The sequence below is a fragment of the Tetrahymena thermophila genome (genome assembly GCF_000189635.1).
Source record: "Tetrahymena thermophila SB210 genomic scaffold scf_8254563, whole genome shotgun sequence".
NCBI lineage: Eukaryota > Ciliophora > Oligohymenophorea > Hymenostomatida > Tetrahymenidae > Tetrahymena > Tetrahymena thermophila.
Genome location: NW_002476334.1, coordinates 111345 through 133538, shown reverse-complemented (window position 1 = coordinate 133538; position 22194 = coordinate 111345). Strand labels below are relative to the sequence as shown.

At 23.8% G+C, this 22194-nt stretch overlaps 6 protein-coding genes across 6 annotated transcripts; 4 read left to right on the top strand and 2 right to left on the bottom strand. All coding sequences in view use genetic code 6, as the record gives it.

The window, feature by feature from the left end:
- Positions 1-1272: 1272 nt before the first annotated feature.
- Positions 1273-2085, top strand: TTHERM_000600019 (transmembrane protein, putative; the record flags this gene model as incomplete). Its single annotated transcript, XM_012798760.1, has 1 exon — positions 1273-2085. One exon carries the CDS (start codon positions 1273-1275, stop codon positions 2083-2085), a length of 813 nt encoding a protein of 270 aa, XP_012654214.1.
- A 2851-nt stretch (positions 2086-4936) lies between these two features.
- Positions 4937-5266, top strand: TTHERM_000600018 (transmembrane protein, putative; the record flags this gene model as incomplete). Its single annotated transcript, XM_012798759.1, has 1 exon — positions 4937-5266. One exon carries the CDS (start codon positions 4937-4939, stop codon positions 5264-5266), a length of 330 nt encoding a protein of 109 aa, XP_012654213.1.
- Positions 5267-8155: 2889 nt separating this feature from the next.
- On the top strand, positions 8156-9787 carry TTHERM_00600000 (hypothetical protein; the record flags this gene model as incomplete). The annotated part of the gene is made up of 2 exons (XM_001032474.2): positions 8156-8432; positions 8532-9787. Exons 1-2 carry the CDS (start codon positions 8198-8200, stop codon positions 9785-9787), a joined length of 1491 nt encoding a protein of 496 aa, XP_001032474.2. The 5' UTR covers positions 8156-8197.
- A 1102-nt stretch (positions 9788-10889) lies between these two features.
- TTHERM_00599990 (cyclic nucleotide-binding domain protein) lies at positions 10890-15491 on the bottom strand (the record flags this gene model as incomplete). Its single annotated transcript, XM_001032473.1, has 9 exons — positions 10890-12608; positions 12658-13257; positions 13321-13518; positions 13573-13906; positions 13999-14172; positions 14236-14488; positions 14567-14602; positions 14822-15017; positions 15135-15491. The coding sequence occupies 9 exons, from the start codon at positions 15489-15491 to the stop codon at positions 10890-10892; spliced, it is 3867 nt and encodes a 1288-aa protein (XP_001032473.1).
- A 1640-nt stretch (positions 15492-17131) lies between these two features.
- TTHERM_00599980 (hypothetical protein) lies at positions 17132-18968 on the bottom strand (the record flags this gene model as incomplete). Its single annotated transcript, XM_001032472.3, has 2 exons — positions 17132-17608; positions 18051-18968. 2 exons carry the CDS (start codon positions 18966-18968, stop codon positions 17132-17134), a joined length of 1395 nt encoding a protein of 464 aa, XP_001032472.2.
- A 1000-nt stretch (positions 18969-19968) lies between these two features.
- On the top strand, positions 19969-21915 carry TTHERM_00599970 (kinase domain protein; the record flags this gene model as incomplete). Its single annotated transcript, XM_001032471.1, has 1 exon — positions 19969-21915. One exon carries the CDS (start codon positions 19969-19971, stop codon positions 21913-21915), a length of 1947 nt encoding a protein of 648 aa, XP_001032471.1.
- Positions 21916-22194: the final 279 nt, after the last annotated feature.

The window sequence follows — 22194 nt, the reverse complement described above, 5'->3', positions numbered from 1 at the left end:
CATTTTAAGAAACGCACTAAATCTGCTCTAAAAAAATTTAATTTTTCAAAAATAAAATTCATTTCTAATATTCTTGCAGTGAATTTTAATGGGGATATTAAAATGAGATACATGGTACATCTTTATTTTTCTTATTGTTTTTATAATCTTGGAAATATTTTTGCTTTATGGAGAGAAAAAGATAATGTGAAGCAAATAAAATATTTTAAACTCAATTAAAATTTTTTATAATAAAAAAATTAAAACATTGCAACAATTAATAAAAATTTAATTTGAAATTTATTTTAATCTATCTAAAATAAAAAAAGTTAGAATTAATATAAAAATACTCTAAATTTATTCATAAAATAATTTATTGTAACAGATAATTATAATTTAAATCAGAAGGTTCCTTCAGCAACACGCTTTGAGTAAGTTTCACCTTTTAACTAGAAGGGATCAAAAAGGTCTTTTCTAACAGGCTATATTTTAAGACCTTATAAACATTTCAAGGCTTAACTTACTTTATTAGCAACTACTTATTTCCATGTAGGATTTTGAGCTGCAACGTCAACTGATTAAACAGATTTTTTGACTGAATCAGATTAATTCAAAGGTTCTATAACTCCTCCGCAGTTTTGTATTTCTTATGGCATGTAATATTAGTAATAAACACCTACCTTTACATCAAAAGGACTAAATGAGCCATCAAAGTAATATTTTCCATGATAGTTATTAAGCATTTGCAATTATACTCCTGCTGTAATGTTTGTATCAAGGAAAGTACCTTAAGCATAACCACCAGCTTATGCTATTAAAACAGAAGCAGAAACGTCACCAGTGACTATAACCTTAGTATTGACTGTAGATACAAGGTCAAGAGTAGCATTTTTGAAGGTAAAACTCATTTAAATGCCTGTATTCCAGCTAGCTGAAAGCTTAAGTTAAATAGCAATACCGATTGGAGTAGGATAAACATATAAATATTAAACAGGAATGTTAATATTTGGGAATTAAAAGCTTTGTTAGAAATCAGCAGTAGCAATTAACTAAGTAATTAATTACTTATAAATCTTTTTAACATCAACTTCCTATCCTGAAACTACTTAGCTGTAGGTCTCTAAAAGATCGTTGCTTAAGAGTTGAGTTGCTTAAGCAGTTAAAGCAGAGGATGCTTGCAAGGCTACAGGTTAATTGACCTATTAATCAACTGCATTCAATACAACTAATTCTGATTATTACTTGGTACCTTAAATAAATTTAGTAATATACTAACCGATAAGACCTGTGTCAATGTTGTTATTAACAATAGTAAGCTTTATTTCGTTAGCAAATGAGAGAGTACTTTAGTACAAAGTTTTGAGATCAACAACGAATTATTTAAATTTGTTTGGTATGTTCTTAATTTGTTGTACCTTGTTAGTAATGTTATTGAATTTGGTGTTCATTAAGGTTCTTACACCAGAAATAGTATCTTCAATATCATTTAAAAGGGGTTTTTAATATGATTTAGGATCATCGTCAGGGAAAGAAGTAATGTTAAGGAAAGAGATTACATCTTAATAAACAATTTTTGCTTGTGAAAGAAGAACTTTAGAATCATTAAGCAAGTCATTTTTCCATGTCATTAAATCAGTGTAAATCTTGATACCAATATTTTTCAATTAATCAGCAGTTTTAAGGGCATCATCTTTGATTTTTAAAGCCATGTCAACAGGTAAATTTAATAGATTTACTGTTAAATCGATAGAAATTCTCTTGACATCTGAAGCCTTGATGTTTTTAATTTATTCAGATAAATCTGTTATGTTCTTTTTTACCATCATAACATCTTAGTAAACTTCAGAACCAAAGCCAATTATGCTATTAAGTTCAGCTTTGATATTTTCAATTTTTTATTAATCTTCTGCACTTTCAGTGGAATTTGTTTTTAAAGATTCCAATTATGCAATAATAGTATTCTTTGTAGTGTCAAGGGTTTACTTCAAACCATCTTTAAGCTAGTTAATGAGTTAAGTATTATTAGCTACAGATTTGACTGCATCTGAAACAGCTTGCTTGATTAAGCCATTTCCATTTAACTGGGAAAGGATAGCGCTTAATTGATCTGTGATATTAAATCCTGCTGTGTTATTTAATGGTAAATTAAGATTAGTAAGATTAGCATTGTTTGTAATATTCTAGATAACGGAGTTAATGTTTTAGTTGATGAATTAGTCAATCAAAGTAGAGTTTTAGAATATTTTATCAGCATTGTCAAGAATGGCTTTTTCAATAATATCCATAGCTTCAGTAGCAGGCTTTTCAATAACATCAGCTATTATTTAAGTGTGATGATCAAGAAGGAATTTAACTTCATCCTTAATAGCTTAGCTTACGCTTCCATTTTTCTTTGCTTAATCAACAAAATTTTTGATTTTTGTATATTTATCATTATAGAATTACTACATTTCCATTATTTATTACTTCAAAGCAGGATTTTTGGCTTCGAGGTAAGCAAAAGTTCTACTAGTGAGAGTATTCAAAGGATCTTAGAGAAGTTAATTTACTGAATTCAAAGTTACTTAGATCAATTATTCGATTTGCTTAATTTATGCAATAATGTTTAAAGAATCTCCCTAAACTATTTGCTTGTATTAGCTCAAAACAGGATTCTAGTCAATGCTAATAGTATAATCAACCTTATTAAGTATGTCGTCAAGAGCTAGAGAAACGGCATCAATATTCTTTTAGATTTAGTCAGAGACAACAAAAACTTTATCATTAAGAACATTAGTAATATATTGATAAATTTTTAAGACCTTAGAAATATTGATAGTAGTATTTTTTTCAAGAATTTTCATGCTATCTCCATTAAAGTAGCTGTATAATCCAACGTTACAAATATCTCCTGAAACTGCAGCATCTGAGCATTCTGATTTTAAATCAGCACCGAATTCCATAGATGCGTAAGTCTTTCTAAAAATAGGCTTAGTGATTGAAGAGCTAAAAGATTTGGCTTATTACAAAACTCTAAGATTATGAGATTCTTCATCAACAATACTGGAAGTTTATTTAGATTAGTTAAAAACTTCATTATAGTTAGCAACAGCTTAATCCCAAGTCATCTCTAACACACTCATATTTTCTTAATCTTAAATGAGAGTTTTTAAGAAGGTTTTGTCCATAATATCTTCTTGGCTAATGAAATTGATAACGCAATTTGAGTTCATAGATAATTTAGAGAATAGAGGTTGTGAATTGTCATTTTCATCAACTAACTCATCTTCTATAGAGAACTTAGAAGAAACATGACTGGTAGAAAGAGCTCCATTCATAATACTTGAGACTTATGAGTAGTCAGAATGAGTACGGGTTTTGTTATCGTTTCTTTGGTTTAAAGTTTCATATTGCTTTGAAGCATTAACTATTCCGTTGTCTTATATTTTTGCTTCATAGGCAGGCTCAACTAGCTCATTATTCAAAATTCTTTATTTATTTTTTAAACTTGAGCTAGAGAGTAATCTCTTACCTTGAGAAACGTTGTAGAAATCTTTAAGGACAATGGGAGAAATTTATTCGAGAATATTTAAGTAAATTTAATGAATATCATATCTTATTCTGAGAGGCTATTGAACATAGGATATTGCACCATTCTTGAGCATGGTAAATCTGATAATAGGTAAACTAGAAGCGTAGAATTGTTCAGGAGAAATTCCTTGTTATTTGAGGATATCAATTTCCTTTTAGGTAAGGAAACCAAATTCATTTTAAAGGTCTTCTTATTTTTCATTTTGAGTAGGTTACTCTTCGCTTTTTAAGAATCTTCTTTAAGATTCCTTTACGCTAGGATAGCCTTTAAAAGTTGATTACTCAGTTTCTAAGTTTCCAACAAGTTTTGATTCGATGAAGTAAAGAAGCATATCAAAAGCTATTAGTTAAAAAATGTTTTTTAATAAACAAATAAATAAATAAAAATAAATTTACATGATTCCGTAACATCCAAGCATACAAGACCAAATTTGTGACGAATATTTGATTTTGTTTCAGATTTTTTATCAGCACTCTAAGCAGTGACTTGATTGTTGGTTAAAACATATTCGTAGATCTTTTAACTTTAAGGTACATGGATGATTTCGACCAAATTTTATTCTTGACCAATCTATTTAATTTATAATTATATAATTTTCATTTCATATTCTTAAAAAATTTATTAATTTACCTTGATTTAATTTTGATATTAAGGATAAGTAGAAGGGACTTAAGGACCACTGGTTTACTATGAAATAATGAAATAAGCAGCAAGACCACCACCAATCATTGCAACAGCAAGTAAAACAGCTAACCCAATAAAATATTTTTATCTCTTAGTAAGGGGTTTCTTCTCATTTGCATCAAGAAATACTGTAGAAGGTCCGCTTCCAGGCTACTAAGGTTAGTCAAGGTCAGCCAAACTTTCAGGAATATTTGAAAGACTTGATTTAGGTATAGGTTAGTGCTTTAGTCCATTGTTAGCAAATTACTAATGGGTGTCATCGTTACCCATCTGTGGATTCTTTTCAAAAGATTGATTTGCAGAAAGCATTTACAAAAACTTTATGCTAATTTATTGTTTACTTTATTTTATTTTAATTTATTTATTATAATCAAGTACTTACTTTGAAAATGCAATTTAAAAATAAACGCTCATCAGAATGGTTTGATTTTTTAACTAGTAAGAATTTGATTAATATTCATTTACTCATAATACATAAAAGAGTTTTTGAACAGTATTTTAAGGTTATTAAAAGAAACTATACAAAATAGTAATTAAATTTATAGTATTACTTAGAGATCTAATAAAAAACGAATGAAATGTCGCTTTAACTGGACTCATTTGTTTAAGACTGGTTTTAAATGAAAAAAAGGTAAACTTTTATTTTGAAGTATTATAGATTGATTTAGATAGGAATTTTATCATTAGTAGTACACGTTAGTGATGTATGATATTTAATTATTAATATATATCAAATCAATTCTAAAAATCCATGAACTTTGCATTTTCATTTTGATGGCTGAAAATAAACATTCAACTTACTTTTAATTGGAAAAGATATAAAATTAAAATTTTCAACTTTTTATTAGATTTAATTTATCCTCATTTTTAAAATAAAAAAATATGTATTAATTTATTTTCAATTCATTTTATGTCATTTCCTTCATATTATAGCTTAAAAAACAAGAAAAATATTTTTCAATCAATAAAAATTAAATATTTAGTATTGATTAGCAAGAATACAGAAGTCAGCGTAAGTTACTAAAAAAATGATGCAGCAGTTGGAAAATGGATTGTACTATAAATTAAAACCATAAATATTTTTGTTTAAAGATTAATGGACTAAAAATGCAAATGTACTATAAAATAAATGTTTACCACAATAATTATTTAATTTTTATTTATGTTTGTTCGTAATTAATCATTAATTAATTAGTAATCAATAAAGTTATTGGTTGTTTTATCCAACCTTATTTTTCCATTTTTCCAGTCAACTCAATAAACAAAATAGATTTATTTCATTTTTCTAGATTTAAACAAAAGGATTAAAAATATTTTACTAAATTATAGTTTTTAGCAATTTTTCTTCCTCGTGTTTGTTATAATACGAATTATGAAACAAAGTATAAGATTCAGTTAAATATAAAAACTTGTTTGCATAGATAGACAAACTATATATCTAGAAAATTAATTCAAAATGCCATAGATTCTATTAATTACTGTAATCTATGTTTTTATTAATTAAATCGTCTAATCAAATGAATTAAATAAAGTACTACAAAATTAGTATTTAAGTAGTTTTTAGACTTTGATAAATAAATTAAGCGGTATGATTATTAATATGCATCATACTATGTAATTGATGAGTAATTGTCTATTTTACAAAAATTAAAAATAACACATGTTTATCCTTGAGAATATTTGCTTCTTTCAGCCAAATAAAATAAACAAAAAAAATGAAAGACTATAAATACTAGTCTAAAAAATGTAAATAAGATTTTTAATGAAAGATAATTAAATAAAAGCTAAATTACACAAAAATTATTTCTATTTACATCTAATTAACAAGAATTTAAAGCCGCCAAAAATATAATTTCTAGATTTATTCTTTGATCAAATAAATATTAAATATTAAATTATTATTTTGGTGGGATTATTTTAAAAGCAAAAAGTAAAAAAAACTAAAATATATTTTTACCATCTTAAAAAATATTTTAAAATAATTTTCTACATCAAAATAAGAAAATGAATTATTAAGCTAAAAAAATTAAACAAACTAATTAATTAATATATTTTAAATAAACGATCCTCTCTAATTTATTAGATATCCATTCAATTTGAAAATTAAATATATCATAATTTAACCTTCTGCTTATTTCTATTAACAATTTTTTTAAAATGACAAAAAACACTTTAAGAGGATAAATTTGTATGTGTTAAAATAATTAGAAAATTTAATCATAAAAATAAATTTGAAGTCAATCATAAACTGATAAACATAATTCAAAAATAATTATTAATAGTCATTATATACAATTAAATATGATATTTTAAATGATTTTATTAAATATTTTTCTCTATTTAACTTATACCTTTATTTATTTTATTTAATAGTATTAACCTAAAAATGATAAGAAATATCTTAGTATTTTTTATTTCATTCTTGTATTTGGTTTAGATATTGAAATTCAATATCCAAATCAGTAAGGTTATACAGTAATTATAAAATTAGTTTTAATTAAAATGAATAAATTCAATACATAAAGTAATTAGTTTATAATTTAAAATTTAATTATTTATGTAAAATATTTAAGAATTAAAAAATTTTATTATTAATATAAAATAAAAAATTAACTAAATAAAGTTAAGCTTTCCTTAGCTCTGAAATTTATCATCCAATAAAATTTAAATGAAAATAATTGAAGGTTGAATGAAAATTTCAAATTTTTCATATTTTTAAAATGTTTTAATAATAAATATAGTGTAAGTTTATAAAAAATGATAATAAAATTAAAGAAAGTTATTTATCAAATGATACGATTATCTTTGATTTAAAAGATTTTTTTCAATTCATTTTTCTATAGATAGCCATTTTTTTAAGTAAACATCATAAACTTTATCATATGCAAGATCAAATAAAATAAGCAAATAAATAATAAAGCAAAATAAAATATATCTAAATATAAACATTTTTATAAAATAATAGAATTATTATTAGTTAAAATAATTAATACCCATAATTATTTTTATACTCTAATTTTAATTTACTTTTATTATATTTAAAGGTGACAAAAAATTAATAAAATTTTGAAGGTAAATGGTAACACATGAAAAGAATAAATTTGTAGTAGACACTAATCAAAAAACCCTAGAATGAGTGGTTATCTTAAAATATGAATACATTTATATATTCACAAGAGAAGTACATTTTTATTTTTATATCAAATATAAATTTTCTTAATTTTATAATTTTGTAAACAAAAAGCAAATTTTCTTTTGCTTTAAAAAAATTCATTTCATGGTTTTTTTCATCTGAAAATAAAAAAATAAATTCCTTTGAGAAGAAAAAAGTATCTATTAAATCTTTAAAAGAGCTATATATAAATATATATATTTAAATTTAATGATATTAATATTCTAATTTTTATTATTATCTAAATCTTGAAAAAAAAGCTTTATTTATTAGAATATCTAAATTATTTAAAAAGAGTAAAATTTAGAATTTTTTTAGTTAATATTTCTCATTCAATATTTAAATAATTTGTTTTTGTTTTTTATTATGCAGACTTTCTATTAATTGATAATAAATAGAATGATATTCGCTCCATTTTCATTTTATTTTAAGGAGTTATTTTATTCCTTAGCTGTAATAGAAACGATATGAAATATCAAAGAAATTATGATCAGATACGCATATTTATTAATTTGTAGTTTGTAGTAATTTAACTCAGTGTCTAATACAATAAATATGATGTCTCAAGTAAATTTATTTCATAGAGACGCCTTAGATTTGCACTGAGAAAAAAATCATGTATTTTTAAAGGGTGATAACTAATTTGAAAGGTCTTATTCTAAATTAAATGTTACTTAGTAAATTTCTTAATTTTTTCTTTAAAGAAACAAATAATTGATAATATCAATTCAGTTTAATCTTTGTATTTATTTATTTGCTATTAATTGAATACAATTTTTAATATAAAAGAAATGATTAGTGAATCAATTGAAAACTTAAATAATAAAATGATGCTCTAAAAAATACATGAGAGTTAAGAAACTCTAGCTACTGGATCTTACCAAATCTGCACCTAAGGACTATTTGACTTTCTAGGATAAGATCATTTGACTGAGACTGAACATTTTTAGTCTATGACTTCAAACACCATCGAAAATATAAGATCCAAGTTATAAAAGCGAGAAACCAAATTTTAAGATAAAGATGGTAAATAAATCATTTGTTATGAAATTATAAACTCTGAATGTCAATCAGAAAATAAAAAAACTAATGAAATACTTAACTTTTTTTATAAATTAATTTCAGGATAACAGAAGATTACCACTTTTGGAAGCTCTAACCCAAATACTATTTAAGGAATGGATGAATCAAATTGTTCTACTAACCTAATAACTTCTTCAATCACCTATAATAATCAACAATAATATAAAAAGTAGATTTCCTAAAACCCTGCTATATCATAAATAAAAAAAGAGGAGAGCGATTAGCCTAAAATATTTATATAATACGAAGAAAATAAAGATTTTGATCTGTTTACATTCAGTCCTTTAAAAATGAGAAATCTTAAATCAGAAATATAACAAAAATAATAAAATAATTTATTTGAAGACAACAACTTTTTGATAAAAGAATAGAATTTATTAATGCTAAACTAAGTTGTGGAGTAAGCAGAAAGCATTGAAATTGATTTAAGCGACAGGGAAGATGATTTCCATCACGATTTTAATGGATTTAAACTATAAAAATAAGATAGTCACAATTTAAATTTAGAACTACCTTTAATCGTTTAGCCTTGCTAATTAGAATCAAACTAATAATAAATATTGGACAATTTATTATCTCAAGAAATTGATATATCACACATTAGTTAAAATATTTCGAATATTTCTTAATAATCTGTTGGGGATGATAATATGATAAAGTGTTATTCTGGAAATAACCTTAATATTTAAAATAAAGAAATTCCTTCTCTTAAGAGGTAAAGTTCTGAACCTTTGACTTAAAGCATCTACAAAGATAAATTAATTTCATCTAATAGCTCAATAAGCTAAAGATGCTCAAATAAAAAGATTAAATAAAAATGTAAAATTGACAAAAAGTAAAATAAAAAAAACCAAAATTAGGAATCCTTAACTTCATCATTATCTATTCCATCTGAAAAATAATCTCATACTTCAAGCAAAAAATAAGAAAATTAATTATATTGTAGAATCGGAAAATTATTTTTTAGATATTTAAAACTAAAAAGGGACAGTTGCCTTTTAAAAAGCGATAAAAGTGGTGCCCTTCTTTATAAATAATACAAAGACTTATTTAAAAATACTTTCAATAATTTAAAGCAAAAATAAAACTTTGACAGCTTTTTGTAAGAATAATAAGAGAATGAAAAAATATAAGGATTGTAAGCTTAATTCTCAGAATTTCTAGATTCTAAGATTGATTAAAGTTGTAAAATAGACTAGGATAATACTACGTAAGTTACTGCATTAGATTTTTAGAAAATAAAAGAAATATTTTCAAAATCTCAGTACAAGATTTTAAAATCTCCAAAGAATAAATGATCAATATTACTTAATGTTAAACATTTAAATTAGCTGTTATGGATTGATTGAATTTGTTTTTTCATTTTTATAAATGAATTTACTATTAATCAAATAAAAAGGAGATTTAACCTAAATTAAGGAAGTATTAAAGAAAAATTTAGATGATCTTCGAGTATTAAAAACTGTAAAAAATTTAAACAAGTACCTAATCACCACTATATTTTTTAAACAACCTACAATAATTAATTTTTAAAAAAACTAGAAAACTATTTTATCTAAAACAAAGATAAAATATTTTTCATTCCATAGCCTTCTTATTTCCTAATTATATAAAATTAATATAAAATTTTCATATTTGTGCAAACTTATATACATACTACATACTTATATACATACAAACTTATATACATACAAACATATAAAAGTTACAAAAATAAATATTAATTGCTTCAACTCAAAATCATTTTCTAACAAATTATTATTAATTTGATATTTTATTACTGAAAGTAATTACAATATGAACTTCTTGGATTAATTTAAAATTTTGAAATAGAGAGATATCAAATAAGATAATTTTTTTGGTTTCATCAGAATTATTTCTTATCGAAAAATAATTAATTTTCTTACATCAATCAATTCTAAGACTGTTTAAAAATTTCTTCTTTTAAACGTAATCTCATAGACGCTTTAAATAGGACTAATTGGCAATTTTAATGGACAAATCAAAATATTAATTTGTTTAAATTGTGAAATTAATTTGAAGAAAGAAGACTTTGATTTTAGTTATTCCTTTATAATAATTAAGAAAACACACATGATATTTATTTAATCTATACGTAATAATATAACTGGTACTTTTCATACCTTAAATAATATTTTGAATAAAAATGGTAATTAATTAATTAAGTTGTTTATTTATATTTTTTCAATATTAATTTAGTTTATATAAATAATTAAAATATCTTGGTATTAGTAAATATATAAAAAAGTATAGTTTAACTCAATACCAAATATTTCAATTGAAGCTAATAATTTTTTAACTTAAAAACTCAGGAGAAAAATGTTTTCTTATAATTATGGAGTAATTTGATTATGATAATAGTATTATAGGTGTTTTAAATCAAAAAAGGATGTTTTTATTGTCAGAATATTTAGAAGATAAGACAGCTAAAGATATATTTTGAGTTGTTTATAATTGCTACTAGTTTTGATTAAAAGTTCTATTAAATGATTGATGGTGATGGGAGGATGTATTCCTAGTAGTTTTTGAAAGCAATTCGTCGGTATTTGTTGCCAATTACGATCTTCTAATTCTAAGCATACTCTTTGAGGAAGAGCTTGTTTCTTATGTAACTAAATAATTGTCATTTATTTGAGTTTATATATTATGAGCGACAGTGTTTTTATTTAATGCAGAAACCCTTTTCCTAAATTACTCTAAGCCGATAGTCTTTGACTCTTCTTTTACATCAAGGTTTTTGTAAAAATTTTACAAGGTTTTAGTCCCTTGTTAGGATATTCCTTTAAGCTAAGAATTAGATCTCACTTACTTGATATTTTGCTATGAGATATTAAGATTCTTAAAAACTTAATCTTAGTTTGAAAGATGAAGGACTGAATTAAAATATGAATGGTTCTCTAACTTTGTTATTGGACGTATTTTATGAGGTACAATCTCTTTCTTAACTATTCTGCTCGAAAGAGGTTTTTTAGCATATCTTTATTCATCAAATGCTGCAGATAAACTTGCTGTTTAAGGTGAAAGCAACACTGATCTTCTTGCTTGTTAAGCTTGTTATGTATCTTTACTGATGCTTTATACGCTTTTTCTCTACTAACTATTGTTTTTAATTTACTTCTCGAAATTAAATTCAGAGATTGGAATTTCTTCAATTATGATATCGTTTTTGATTTCTGTAGGATACTCTTTGTTATTAGCTTGTGAACTATTTTACTTTGTTGTTTGTATGCTACTAAAATTTTAAATACTTGATAATGTAGTAAATGATGGGACACTAAATGCTCCAAGCTGATTTTTATAGTTATTATTTGTTGATGTTGAGCTTGAGCTAAAAATATTTTAGGATGGTGTTACACATGTATGAGAATTATTTAATTGGATTTGAGATGCTGAAAATTCTGATGGATTATTTAGTGCTACTTAGCTCTTTGAACTTGATCTAACATGAAAATGATTTTTTGCTTATGAAGTTTTCACTTATCTGTGAGCAATAGTATTGCTCCCACTGGATATAGCAATTAAAGGACGGGACTTAGGAGATGTAAAATTGCTTACAGAATGAGAATTTCCAATCTCTTCATGAAAAAGCCCTGTCCCTGCTATCTTCAATATTTTTTTTGAGGAGTTTTATACTCTCATTTTTTAAGGACTACTCTCTTCTTGCTAATTTTAAGAAGGAGTAAGAGTCTTCTAAAAGTTATAAATTTAATAAGTGGGTTAAGGAGTTTTAGATTTTTGCAAAGCTTCGTTTTATTCTCTTATTTGCTTGAGCTATTTTTAAACTAAGCTGTTTTTGCTTAAATTTAATATTAACTTATCAGTTTTTGTCATTGATTTGCTTTATAATTACATAATTTTTTCTTTTGCATTTTCATCACTACTACCTTAATCATTCAATAAAATATTAGTTTAGCTTTCTCCTTTCGATTATTTACTAGCTGGTTCTTGTAGTTAGTGTTCGTCTTTTTCTATAGACTTGTCATCAATTTCAAATAGGTTTGTGAATGATTTTATTTGTATAGTTCTTGTTGATTTTTGAATGTACTCATCCAAACTATTATCAAGAGTTGTTATTATTTTATGAGAAGCTCTTCTAATCTTTTAATTTAAAAATTATTAATTTAATTTTATAAACTGAAAGAATTACATCTATTTTAGGGGTCATCTACTTTGGTATTTATTTTTACTCAGTGCTAATTTTGAAATCATCAAATGTTTGAATTTGATTATATCTAAAAGATTTACGATGATCTTTTTAAGGGAAAATAGGTTAAATTATGTTGGGATTGGCGTGGTTTACAGTCATTTCTTAATTATTTTTATGCATCTAATTTATTTTATCATTAATCCTGTAAAAAACTTTCTTTTATTATTCTAAATTTTTGACTCTATTATATTCTTAAATATCACTATCACTAATCTCTTCAGAATCATTTTCGAAGTTCTCAATACTACCCTTATTTTTATTACTATCAGCTTGCTTTTCTTTCTCATTTTAATCTTGGAATCTTTTTGAAAAATTTAATTTTTGTTTTTTTAAAAGAACTTTTTTCAGCTCTTCCTTTTGAATTTCAAATTCTTTCTTTTTTTTGTCTTTTTCCAAGAATTCATTTAAATTTGAGATGTCTTTTTGAGGTATTTGCATTTTTATAGCGTTTTTCAAACGCTCTGATTTTAATTCTTCTTTGAAATCTACTGACTATTTAAATCTGTCAAAAATATTGTATCCTAAAACTTAATGAAGTCTCTTAATATTTAAAAAAAATTAAATTAATTTTAAAATTTATTTATTTTTGATAAAATTTTTTACCTTTCTTTCAATTGCATAAATTTCAGCTCCTTGTCCTTTGCAAATGGCCTTTGCTTCTCTTTTGGTCAAGTTTTTAACTATTTCTTCTTCTCCGAAATAGCTGTTTTATCCAAGAATCTTTACTGTGTGGAGTTTATTAACATCAATTTTAGCTTTTTTCATCCTAAGATCTTTTAAATCTTTAGTATCATCATATTCCTAGATTTTTGAATGATTTTATTTTTATTAATATTTTATTTCTTAAGTATTTACCTGATCGTTATCTATACTATATTGTTTGACTAACTCTTGAGGGTTGCTGTATCTAGATTGCAATTCTACTTCGCCTTCTTTAATCAAGAAGAAAAAGTTAGAATTTTCACCTTCTTCATATATATTCTGTCTTCCATTAACTTTGATGACTTTAAATTGCTAAATTAACTATAAAACCCTTTTAGTAGAGAGAGTGCTGAAGAATTCAAAGCTCTTAATAAATTCTATTTTTTCTCTGATAGTGTTTTGCTTCATATATGAAATAGTTTTATCAAATCCCTCTTTATCTAAAACCAATAGATCACAATCTTCTTTAGCAACAAGAGTTGCAGAACTAGGAATATTTTTAATTTAATTTTAAATATATTTTAATATTAATTAGCTAAGCTAATATAAAATATAATTAGTAATTAGAGTATTTTTTACCGATTTTATTGAGTCATCAATGCAATTTCACCAAAACTTTCTCCAGGTAAAAAGGTTTTGACTAATATAAAACCTGGAAATTTTTACTTTAAGAATTCCGTATCAGATAAGACATCGTTTTATTTTTCTTCTTCTTCAAACATTTCTTCAAGCTATTTTGTAGTGGATCTCATTCTGATATTAAAAAAATATTTAAAAATTTAACAAATGAAAAATTTATAATTTTAAATAGTTTACAATTATCTGCCAGCAGGTTTTTTTTACTTCTTTAGCCTAGCTTAGCTTCTGATTATGTCAACAAAACTCAAAACATTATGCTCTATTTTAATCTTTTTGTTTACACTCAAAACTATGTTATTCAAAAAATCACGAGCAGTGGCTTCCACTTTGCTCTCATTATCTTTTTTTTCTATTTCTTTTAGCGGTTCATGTTTCTTAATTTATTCAATTTTTTTGTATGTTGGGTCAGGAACCAAACAAAAAACTGCGCCTTTATTTTAAAAAAGTTTAGAAATTAATGAATTTGAAAGTAAATACTTGAAAAATGAATTAATTAAATTTAATTTACCCTTTATGACTGTAAAGAATTCAGTTCCTTTTTCACCTTTAAATTAAATTATAAAAAAAATTAATTATTATTTTCAGTCGCACATTTTTAATTTCAATTGAATAAATTTCAAAAATCCTTTAATGGAACCAAATTATTTTTTGTTCAAAATTATACAGCTGCAAATGGATTTTAATAAAATAATTTTTGATTACTTCAGGATTTTTTATCAATTAATGTATTAGATTTTTAATGTAAATAATTAATTTGTTTTACCATAGTTAAAGATAGTTTACTGCTTATTAAAATGTCTATATTATAATGCTTGAACTATTCTTTTAAATTATGAGTGATCTTTTGTTTCTTATTACACATTAGAACTGGAGAAAAAGGGAAGATTTTTTACAAGATTGTTCAAAAAATTAACTTCTAATTCATTTTTAATTTTCTTTCTGAGTATGTAGATAGCAACCTAAATATTTTAAGTAAAGAAATTGATCATATTTTTTTAGTTTTTGTATTTATTTATTCATTTTAAGCTTATTAAGTAATTTCATAAACTAATTTCATCAACTAAATATTCAATTACATTTTAGTTTTCTTCAAACTTTAAATCGATGACATCCTGCTTTAAAATATCCATTAGTAGCTTATCTCTATCATTCAATTTATAATTATTAACTTCAGCGATCTTCAAGCTATCCTTTTCGTTTAACTTGAAATTATTTACAGATCTGATTAAAAGAAGCAGTCTATCAGTATTAAGGCTTCCTCTTTTCAAATAATTTTTATTAATCTCTTGTATTTAATTTATTGTAGTTTGTTTTGGCTGTATGTTATCAATACCTATGGTCCTCTCTGTAACTGTATAGCTTGTTTCTGTAAAAGACTAATGGTGCTTATCGTCATCCAATTCTTCAGGAATATGATTCAATGAAGTTATCATTTTTTACTAGTACTTATGCGATTTATGTTTATTTCCTTCTACTTTGATTATAAATTAATATTCACTGGAAAGCTTCTTTGATTTTCACAAGCAATATTTTTATGTACTATTTTACGGATGTATTGCAAATGTATATTTGTTTCAATATATATTTTTTAATTAATTAATTTATTTATATATTATTTAGGATCATTCCTTCTCACAAATTTTGATCGAATAAAGCAGAGGAGTATAACTCTTTTTAATGATCAATAGCTTAAATAGTTCTAGATATATCAGCAAAACTATTTAAGAAATCAATTCAAGGAGAGATAGATAGATAGATATCCAGCTTTTTACAAAAAATTGTAATATTTATTTTATTAAGAGGTAAAAATTCATAAAAATTGACTTAACGTAATCAATTTAGTTGAAACGTAAAATAAGTTAAAATCTAATTTTAAATTGAATATTAATTATTTTACTTAAAACTTATTTTAAGCTAGTAAAAATTTAAACAAATATTTAAGAAAAAGGAAGCTTTTTAATTATAAAAATAAATACTAATAATAAAATAAAACTGAAAAAAAAACTCCTCAATTTTCCTCCCTCCCTCCATTCTATTTCTTATAAAATAATTATCTGTGTCATGTTTTGCTTTGAGAGTATTTTATTTAGCATTTATAACTATAAAAAATTCAATACATTTTTTTAATTAATTACAAATATTATTTTTAAGATATTTGAAAAAACCTTCTATATCCATAACTAAATTTCTTAATATGTAAAGAATTTACCACAACCACCATCTACCTGAATAAATTAAAAAATATCTATTAAAAACCTTAATAATAAGTAAAAGTTTAGATTTTAGTAATAATTGCTCTTTAGATTTTTAATATTAGTTGTTATATTAATTAGTAGAATCTCATAATTTGTCTATAATAATCCTATCGATCACTAATATTAATCTATTTAACTTTTTATTAAAATATTTAGTATAACGTTAATAGATTTAAATAACACAAGTATTTACTAGATTTAAAAATAATTCGTTTCTGTTAGAAACTCATTTACATACAAATTAGGTAAGCATCTTAACTACATTTAAATTTAAATTATCAGATATTAATGAATTTCATAGAAAAATATATTTACTGAAAATAATAGCAAGTGTTTCTAAATAAATAAAGTGCTCATATTTGAAAACAAAAACTATCCAATTATTTAATTTCTAAAAAATATTTAAAAATATACTCTAACTCCACATTTAAGGAAACCCCTTCTCATTTTAGAGGGCTATTTTGTAGTACTTAATGTAAGTTCAAAAATTATTTTTTGGCTCTTAATATAAGTAGTTCTATATAATGAGAAGTTAAGGTATTTTATTTTGCACAATTAAACAAGATATACAGAAACATTTTAGGAATCGATTATTGCAGAAAAAGCTTTTAATTTATCTTTAATATTATTTTTTATAATTGTAGCTTTTATTTTCTTATTTAAAATGGATTTAAATCCATTTGGTTAATTAATTGAATATAAAATATATTTTAGTTTTAAAAGAGAAACAGAATAAAAATAAAATATAAAAAAATGCTTGCTTTACTAATTAATTACCTACTTAATTTTATTAAAATTTTTTATTTCTATCAAATTATTCATAGTTCTTCGCTGCTTAAATCTATGTTATTAACTATTTCAACTTTTTCTCCTTTATTGCATAAGTTAATGCAAGGGACTACCTTTTCTGTATCTGGAAAATCTAGAGTAAGAGTGAACTTGTTGTGTGTTTTTTATTTTTTAAATGTTAGTAATTTTTTAGTATAATCGAATTCACAAATGATGATGTCATCATTTGAGAATACAAAGCTCTTGTTTGCCATATTATCTTCTTTTGAAGAGTGTGACCATGAATAACCGTTAGATGATATTAAATAAGCACCATGCCCGATATTATTATATTCAAACTTATATGCTTTTTTCTCTAAGACGTTTTTGAGACAAACTCCAAATCCAATCCAATTTGCTATATGTTTAACTTAGAAAGCAAAACGAGTTGGATGTTCCATGCTTAATTCAGGTTCCAACAAGGCAAATCTATTTTCATAGTTTTAGTTAGATCCTTGAATTGCAGTCTATTTAATATAATTTAATATTATTAAAATTTCACATTTATTTATGTTTTGTTAGCAAGTCAGTGAAAAATACATTTTATACTCAGGATTTATTAAATACTCTGACTGACTATGCTTTAAATTATTCATTAAAAGGCAAAAAATAAACTATAAGTTTGCTTAAATTTTACTTTTCATTTTAAAAATAAACATTTTATTATTAAATTAAACTAAATTCTGCTAGAGCTATTTATTTAAAAGTTAAGGATTTTTAACTGCATTAAATATTTTAACTTTAAACATTCATTCAGATAAGTAAATAAATAAATAAATTTTACAGTTTATTGTCCCAACAATAAGTAAACATTTATTCTTTATTTTTCTAAATTATATTCAGCAAAAATAAATAGAGCAAGTTCTAATAAGATAAAAGTGGATTGATAAATAAAAACGACATTTTTACCTTGCTATCAGTAACTGTTATGGTAGATGATTTGAAGGTCTATGAAAATTAGAATTAAACGCTGACATCAGATGCAGAAATAGTTTTTTCAAAAGATTTTTCTAACTTTTTGATGCTTTCTATAAATTGCTTGGATGCCTTTTGAATATTCTTGATAATATCTTACTCTGTAATTGAGAATGATTCTATTGACTTTTCAGGGCGAATATCAATTTCTATTCCTTTTTTTTCTGAATAATTTATAGAATCCACGAGCTTTTTGCACTCGGATTTAAGAGCTTCTACGTCAGTGTATTCGCTATTAACTATAGAGTCTATAACTTTAGGCATATGCTCATTCATAAAAGCTTGTGATATTATCTTCTCACGAATACGCTTTATTGTATTGGCGCATTCTGTTTCAAAATTTTTAATTGTGAGGGCTAAACTCTCAACAACTTCTTTCAAATTATAAAGAATAGATTGGTTGAGAGAATCAAGCTATGAAAGTAGTTCATCTATATTGCTATTGAGCTATTGACGACTCTTCATTTTTGAAGCTACTTCACACAAAAATAATTTCAATGGCATCACTTTATGTTTTTAGTGAATTTCTATTCTACAAATAGAACAAATTAAGCCACTATCTTTACAAACAGGATCTACACAAATAAAATTGAGCTACTCACCGTCATGGAGGTGCCCTTTAGGACATTCTAGATATCTTAACTTTGATTGCTTTATAATTTCTTCCATTAATCCTATAAAGTAACTTTTTGATATTTATATTGTTACTTACTTTTTGTTTGATTTAATGCTGCTACTATAGCGAAATACCTATCTAATAATTATCAATAAATAAAATTAAAAGCCTTTCTTCTTCTTATTATTTTTCGTGTCTTTCTTATTTTCCTATTTTGTTTGTTTGTTAATATGCATACATACATACAAATATGCATGTAACTTTCAAAACTATTCATACAAACCCTTACCAAATGGTTGATTGATTAACTAATTCACATAGACTCTATACACTTATCCTTCATTCATTAAACAGATTACTATTCTACATTCATTTTATTTATACATCAATCAAAAACTTAAACAAAATTTAATTGAATCAATAAATCAATCAAAAATTCATTCATCTTTAATTGGTTTTATAAAACTTAGGTATTGCATTATATAAACAAATAGAATAACAAATTTTTTATTTTTGTCATTCATATATAAATAAGGACATATCTTTTCTTTTCTGATAATTCCATTCTTCTCTGATGTTCGATTGATCCATTCTTCTCCCATTTTTGAAATAATTTGATTTTCAAATATATCAGTTATTTCTTAGTATTAGAATTAATATATTAAATTTAATAATTTTAAATCTAAATATTTTTTTTTTTTTTTGATTTTGGTTTATTAACATTTTCTAATAAGCTTCAAAAAGTGTCTTAATCTCATTATATATATTAAATGCGTTTCTGAATGGAATTAAATAAATTTTATTGTTTTCTCATTATTATATTTGACTTTATTTAATAATTTTATTTTTTTGAAGATTAAAATTCTATTTTCAATTTTAAAATAATTATAATTTAACTAAAATATTATTTATATATTGAAATTGTCAATTCCAACTTTGGTAAGATGGTGAAATTAATAAATTAATTAATTTTTTTAGAATTTATAATATAGATTTACAAGGAAAAAAAACTATTTTGTTCAGTTAATGATATTTTTAATATTAACCAATTAATAAATGTTTATTATTTAATGAAGTAGATAGAAACATTTTTGCGGTTTTTTTTGATGAAAGAATTGAAAAGATCTCTAAAAAAATAAATAAATAAAAGCTATTCATTCTCATTATTAATTTTTATGATAAACTGTAGTCAAATTAAAAAATTCTAACAAAATTAATTTGTTTTAGAAGTAGTTAATGAGAAAAAATTAGGATAACGAAGCTGAAGATAACATTTATCTTTAATATTAAAGTGTTGACATATCAAAGAAATGTGTTAAATTAGAAAATTGTGGTGAAGGTGGATTTGGAACTGTTGATGCATATTATGACAATAATCTATAAAAAGTAATAGCGGTTAAGACAGTAAGCAGAAAGACAACTTATCTTTAAGAAAAACGAAGGCTTATCAATTTAAAAAAATAACAATTAGATTTTGTTAATAATTTAATTGGATTTTGTGATCAAGAGAGAATACTGGTCTTTGAATTAGGAGAAGCTACTCTATTAGAAATAGATGATATGTTTTAAGATGACGGATATACATGGAGAGAGATTGATTTAATTTATATAGCTTGGAATTTACTGGTTGGACTAAAATATCTTAGAGAAATAAAGAGTTTTCATGGTGATATATCTCCGAATAATATAATGTTTTTCATGGAGAAAGTAAAATACATTGATTTAGGTTCTTCAGAAATCAATAAAAACAACCAATATTTGCAATAGTACAAAATAGAATTTGTAAATCATGAAATTAGAAAAAACAAAGCTAATTTCAAATATAGTGATGAATAAATTACTTAAAATGAAATTTTTGCACTAGGAAAAACTTTGCTGTATCTTGCTCTTTATAATGATAATGATAAAAACCATTTTATAATGGATGTAGACAAGAAATCACAAAAATAATTAATTGAAATGTAAAAAGCTCATTTTTATGAACTTGTAGCTAATGACAGTCTATCAAATAGCTATCCTTAGCTTAAAAATTTGATAATTAAAATGATGTATCCTTTTGATATTGATTTAAATGACATAGATTAAAATTTAAGTTAATCAGAAGACAAGGAAGATTCAATTAAATTCAAAGAGCCATTAAAGGTTAAAAAGTTAAAAAAAGATGAATCAATTATTGAGAGGAAAGAAAGCAACAAAAGATTTTAAAAGGTTTAAGGTTAAATGAGTGTAGAAGAAGAAGGAGAAGATTAAGAAGAATAAAAAATAGAATTTAATTAAAAAACTATAGAAATTTAAACTCATGAAAATAATAACTAAACAGTAGAGCTAGGTACAGTGTAATTAAAAACATAAGGAGATAAAATGGAATACGAAGAAGATTAGGATTTAAATGATAAATTCTGTGAAGATTACGATGATGATGAAGAAGAGGATGAAGATTTTGAAATTGATGAATATTAAATCAAAAATGGGAAAAAAAGATAAGCAGTTCAAAAAAAGAAGCCCTCTAATAATATTGATAGCGTATTAGATGAAATAATATAGCACCTAGAGCAGATACTCTCAAAGAAATATTAAAATAAAGCAAATTTCTCAAAGGTTATTGAAGAGAATGAATAAATAAGAGTAGCTCTATTTAAAATTAGGTAAAAAAGAATAGATGAACTTTTAGAAAAGCATGATGATCCTTAGCGTGAATTGGTTTATCTTTCCACTATGAGTGCAGAAGACTGGAGAAAGGAAGTGGCCTAAAGCATGATTTAAGATATCCTTAATTCTTAGAGGAATCAGTCTGTCAGAAAAGAAAGCATTTAAAAAATGATTCATGAAAAAATATTAAGAATTTAGATGAGAATTCTAGACAAGAAAGTAGAAATTGAAGATAGTTTTATAGATGCCATAAAACACCTTTATGCAATTTGCAAAAACAATAAAGAATATCATTCACTGATAGAATGTAATTACACACTATTCTTAATCTATTCATTCTTAAAGCTCTCAGATGATGCTTAAAAGTAGCTTTCACTTGCAGAAGAAAAGAGTAATTTTGCAGACAAGTATATAAACACATTAACCAGAAACAAGATAAAAGATTCCTCTGATGAAAATATGAATACAATACGTTTTTATGTAGAAGAATAGCTTAATGAGTTAAGAAACAATAATTATGATATTATTTATTGATTTAATCACATAATAATATTTACGCTTTTATAAATTAATAAAAAAGTGTTAATTAAATAAATATGTTTATTATTTGAAAACTTAAATAGTATTATTTGTAAATAAATTAGAGTTAATAGTATAATTATTACCTCATTAGTTCAATTTTAATCAAATAAATTTAAGTATATATTAATTTTTATTTTGAAAAATTTTCCTAGACTTAGTAAACAATCTTATTTTTTTATTAAAATACTTTGAAAATAATTGAGGTTAACTTTATTAAATGCTTTTCGGATA